At 27.9% G+C, this 4,390-nt stretch overlaps 1 protein-coding gene across 2 annotated transcripts; it reads left to right on the top strand.

Annotated features, from left to right (window-relative positions):
- The first annotated feature begins 381 nt into the window (after positions 1 to 381).
- Positions 382 to 3,646, top strand: LOC100747555. Of its 2 annotated transcripts, XM_003487748.4 has the most exons (7): positions 382 to 789; positions 898 to 1,050; positions 1,188 to 1,650; positions 1,800 to 2,128; positions 2,204 to 2,439; positions 2,529 to 2,685; positions 2,755 to 3,646. In XM_003487748.4, exons 2-7 carry the CDS (start codon positions 1,022 to 1,024, stop codon positions 3,002 to 3,004), a joined length of 1,464 nt encoding a protein of 487 aa, XP_003487796.1. In that variant the 5' UTR covers positions 382 to 789; positions 898 to 1,021; the 3' UTR covers positions 3,005 to 3,646. The 2 variants fall into 2 exon arrangements, with proteins under 2 accessions (XP_003487796.1, XP_033175533.1); XM_033319642.1 differs by having other exon boundaries at positions 382 to 1,050.
- The last annotated feature ends 744 nt before the right edge of the window (positions 3,647 to 4,390 follow it).

Raw genomic sequence — 4,390 nt, forward strand, 5'->3', positions numbered from 1 at the left:
AATTAGAACCTGTATTTATAACATTTTGGAGACAGCTTCGCAATCAGCGATGAGCATGGCAGAACACGAGGCTTTTATGACCTTGGCTACCTGTACGTTCAGGTGGGAAGCACATGGGTCTTGTAATAATCCACGCAATGGAACGGCTACACACATTATAACTTGCATCATTTACGATTTTAAGTTATACTGTACTACTTATATATAACATACATTATTGTTTATATACTAATATATTATTATTTATATTTAGATTTATTATTTATATATAACAGTTTACAAAAGTTCATAGATGCACCGTGTTACAATAGTTTATAAGCAAGATATATATATCATAAGCTGTAGAAAGTCTATAATCTGAAGGAAAACAATAAACATACACATATAAGCGATATATCTTATACATGATTATATAAGTTAATTTAGGTTTCACCCTCGGTCCATACGGGATATTTCTAACTAAATACATTCGTCGAAGCAAACTTCACGCAGTTATGTCAAAAGCGAGTTCATACAATAGCGTAATATTACAAATTAGTTTTATTTTCGATTTTATACATTAGAATATTATTATACATTTTACAGTAATTACTTATATAATCCTAAACACGATATCAACACGATACAATGTCTTTCATACTAAATTTATAGAAAAATGTATCATTTCATTTATTGACCAATAGTGAATATGCTATTTAGAACTAGAATATATGTTATACGAAAGTAAATAAGATATACCTAAACTGTGCGACGAATCATAAATTTTAATCCATCAGATGTTACCTCATGGTAAAGTTGTGTTTTTTTAATTATTCAAAGAAAATAATAAATCATTCATAATATGATGGCGGTAGAATGCTTCAAATTAAAGGTTTAAACCAAAGATCTTCTTTTAAGGAAATAATCAATAAAATTACCGTGGTCAGTGTAGGTTTCGTGTAATAAGTACGACGAAAAGATTTCCAGATAAATGATTAAAAGTAACTTCAGTTGATTAAAGACCCGTTTTAAGAAGCATGAAATGCATAAAAGGAAACTTAAACGTAACACGTATGTTTTGTAATAACATTCTATTCATTTTACCTAAATGTTTACATATAAACATAATTTGTAAATTACTTTTATTTTTAAATTTCTATGTTATATATAATTTATTGTGAAAGAATTTCAAACATTATTTTCTATAGATTACTACAAAATATAAGAACTTCTGAAATTTTACCAAGAGTGAATAATTCTCGAGATAATCAAAATAAATCAAGTGATTATTTTCAATTACCAAGTTTACAAAAGAAGAAAACTTGGAAAGATGTTGATGACAATGTATCAACTTGGGATAGAAATAGTACTGCAACAGATATATCCTGTTCTTCAGAAATTGAAAATATTGCAACGAAGAAAGCTATGGAACAGTGGGAAGCTATCGAAAGTACATTGTATGAAGATGGTAATCAAGTAACTCAAACATCTGTTTTGGAAGAATGTATACAATGGAGAATGCAAATACCTCATTTAAGAATAGTTGGGAAGAATCCGTTTCTTTCACCTAAAAGTAACTATCAAGATTTGAACGTAAATTATAGTCAGATAAAGAATAATTTTGATTCTAATAATGAGGAGGTATTTCCAGAACATAGTACTTCATTAAAGGTACCGAATATTTTACATGTTATTAAAATAACCTAATAGACTTAAAAATAACAATACTTGTCATTAAAAATTCCTTTGTCCCTAGAAAGAAAATTATTTAGTAAAAAAATTCAATCTTTGAAAAGACTATATACATATATTATTTGTAGAAAAGGAAAAATTCATCTAAGCAAAGATTACAGAAAACATCGCAAGATGAGATATTTGATATGCTTTATGAATATGTAATATCCAAGCTGTTTCCAAATAAAGGAAATGAAATTGATTCATTATATGATGATTTCAATGATGTTTTACAAATACATACAGCTACTATTCACAGTAATAAAAGTTCTGCAAAAAGTATAAAGGTAAATTGTTTTGAGGAAACAATATCTCTCGAAGGTAGATTTTCAAATAGTAATAGTAAAGGAAGAGAAGATTATACCTTACCTATGAGAAAAGAAAGTGGTCAAACATATACACAAGAAATTCAGAAGTACGTATAGACTGTATTTTAGAATAATGAAACAAAAACAGAAATTCAAAATGTTAATTATTTATCAACTTATAGAAAACATGATAATCCTATGAATAATGACAAAATAAGAAATCAGAAGGATGAATCTACTATGGAAGATAAGCTTTTAAGGCCACACACTAGTAGAAATAAACTTGGAACTGTTTTTAATGAAAAGGTTGTAGTTAGTCCTGTGCCTTATGTTTTATCAACCAGAGAAAGCTTTTCTACCGTAAAAACTACTCCAATCAAGTTTATGGCACAGTCTCTAGATGTTTCTTCCTTTCAAGGCATGTCATACTTTTTTTTAATATTATGTATTACATATGGAATGTTAAAAATATTTTTAGCATTATGTGTGAATATTATTTTGTATTAGGCTCAAGTAAAAATATTAATTATTTTAAAAATTCGGGAAAAAATTCAACTTCAGCTAAAATTTCTGCTTGGCATGCTCCTGTTTCTCCTGCTGTGTGGCCAAAAAATATAAAGCTTGCTCCACTCGACACGACACGATTTTCGAGTAGCAAAAATAGGTATGATGAAAGCATTAAACTTCTTTTTATCTATGAAGAATATCTTTCATATTATTTTTATAATTTTAGATCTTTAACATCATCATCGGTACCAGTATCACGTAACAGGAAACCTTTAAGTCCTATTTTTCGATCTACTCCACCAGTACAAACTATTCATAATAATAATCACGAAGGTTTAGAAATTCAAGGAAAACATATAATTCCTGGACAATCTCCTAAGTTAAGTGCGCCTACTACAAGTTCGGAGAATGCTGGGAGTAGCAAAAACAGAAAAAAGAAGCCAATCAAAAACAAAACTGCAATGAATTACAACTAATTATGTTAGTTACAAAAATTGATCTCATAAAATTATTTTTATCTCTATTAATTAAAATTGTGTTTCATTGTTTTACACAAATAATAATCCGGTAAAATGCGGCTGACGTAACTGAAGGAATGTTACTTACCATTTATACATTTAAAGCAGACATTCGTGATTGCGTTTGTGATATAAAAATCATGTACGATAAAAATTCTATTTATTTTTTATTGACAATTGAGCTAAAATTGATGATTTAAAAGTTCAGATAACATTTATAATCTAAGTGATGTAAAAAGTAACATTTTATATGATATATAAATATATCGTTATTGTTATATAATAATAAGAAATCTTATTGTATTACAGTATTAAAATGTGCTCTAATTGTAAGAAGTGTTTGCACCATAAACAGAAAGAATATTTAAACACTGTATTAAAAATGATACGAGTTAGTGTTCCAATTTTAAAAATGTATATTTTAAATACTCCTGTTGTTTCAGAAGCGAACATATTGTTGTAACTATCTCTACCTCACTCAGTTCTATGTGTTATTTGATTGATGCACACGCTTAAGTGCGCAGGTGAATATATTTTTGTAATGCACATATCTGTATTGGACGTGCTTATTGTAAATATATAATAATTAATATGTTTAAATGTATTTACATTTCATACACATGTCATATGTAACACAAATTTTAAGCTCGATAATACTTCATATTTTTAATTTCATCATTTAAAAATAACTTTATCTTCAAAAATAATAATATTGTTTTTAAACTTTATTTTAGTTCATTGTCCATGTTATTTCATTTGGTTATCAAGTTTATATTTTGATTAATTTGATATTCATATAAAGTATTAACATAAATTTTGATAAACCGTATACTTCCGTTATATGAAATTTATATATTACATTCAACATTAGTTTTATATCATATTTAATTTGAGAAGTATGTGCGCTGGAGAAAAATTCGGATAAAATGCAAACTGCGCATGTGTGAAGTACAGCGCGGGGACAGCAAAAGCTTTCTCTGAAAGGACTTATGCTTTCAGTTGTGCGTGGTCTCCGAAAGAGGATGGATGTAATGCATAGCGTATTGAAATTGATAATCATATAGCGCGTTGTTTATTATATATTAAATGTTTTTAAATTCCTTTCTATTTATTCACGAGTGTTTTTTACATTGTATACTATAACAAATTGATAAATTTATTGTTTATCATATGGTGTCGCACATGAAGGATTTTAACGTCTCTTCGGAACCTGGCGGTATGTCTACATACGTTAGAAGTACTGGCACTCATCTGTCAACGTTGACAAGGATCTTGGGCGTGTGTACTGCGATTGGTAAGTCAATTATTCTTCAAAATTTAATTTAGAACGATTTAAAAATTTTA

The sequence above is a fragment of the Bombus impatiens genome, unplaced genomic scaffold (assembly GCF_000188095.3).
Source record: "Bombus impatiens unplaced genomic scaffold, BIMP_2.2 scf_0198, whole genome shotgun sequence".
NCBI classification, from domain to species: Eukaryota; Metazoa; Arthropoda; class Insecta; order Hymenoptera; family Apidae; genus Bombus; species Bombus impatiens.

Bases quoted from the DNA above. Each gene is read 5' to 3' on its own strand.
- LOC100747555 (XM_033319642.1), top strand. From the start codon at position 1,022: ATGCATAAAAGGAAACTTAAACGTAACAC. The intron at 1,651-1,799 runs GTACCGAATATT...TATTATTTGTAG, and splicing joins AACATAGTACTTCATTAAAG to AAAAGGAAAAATTCATCTAA. The intron at 2,686-2,754 runs GTATGATGAAAG...TTATAATTTTAG, and splicing joins TTTTCGAGTAGCAAAAATAG to ATCTTTAACATCATCATCGG.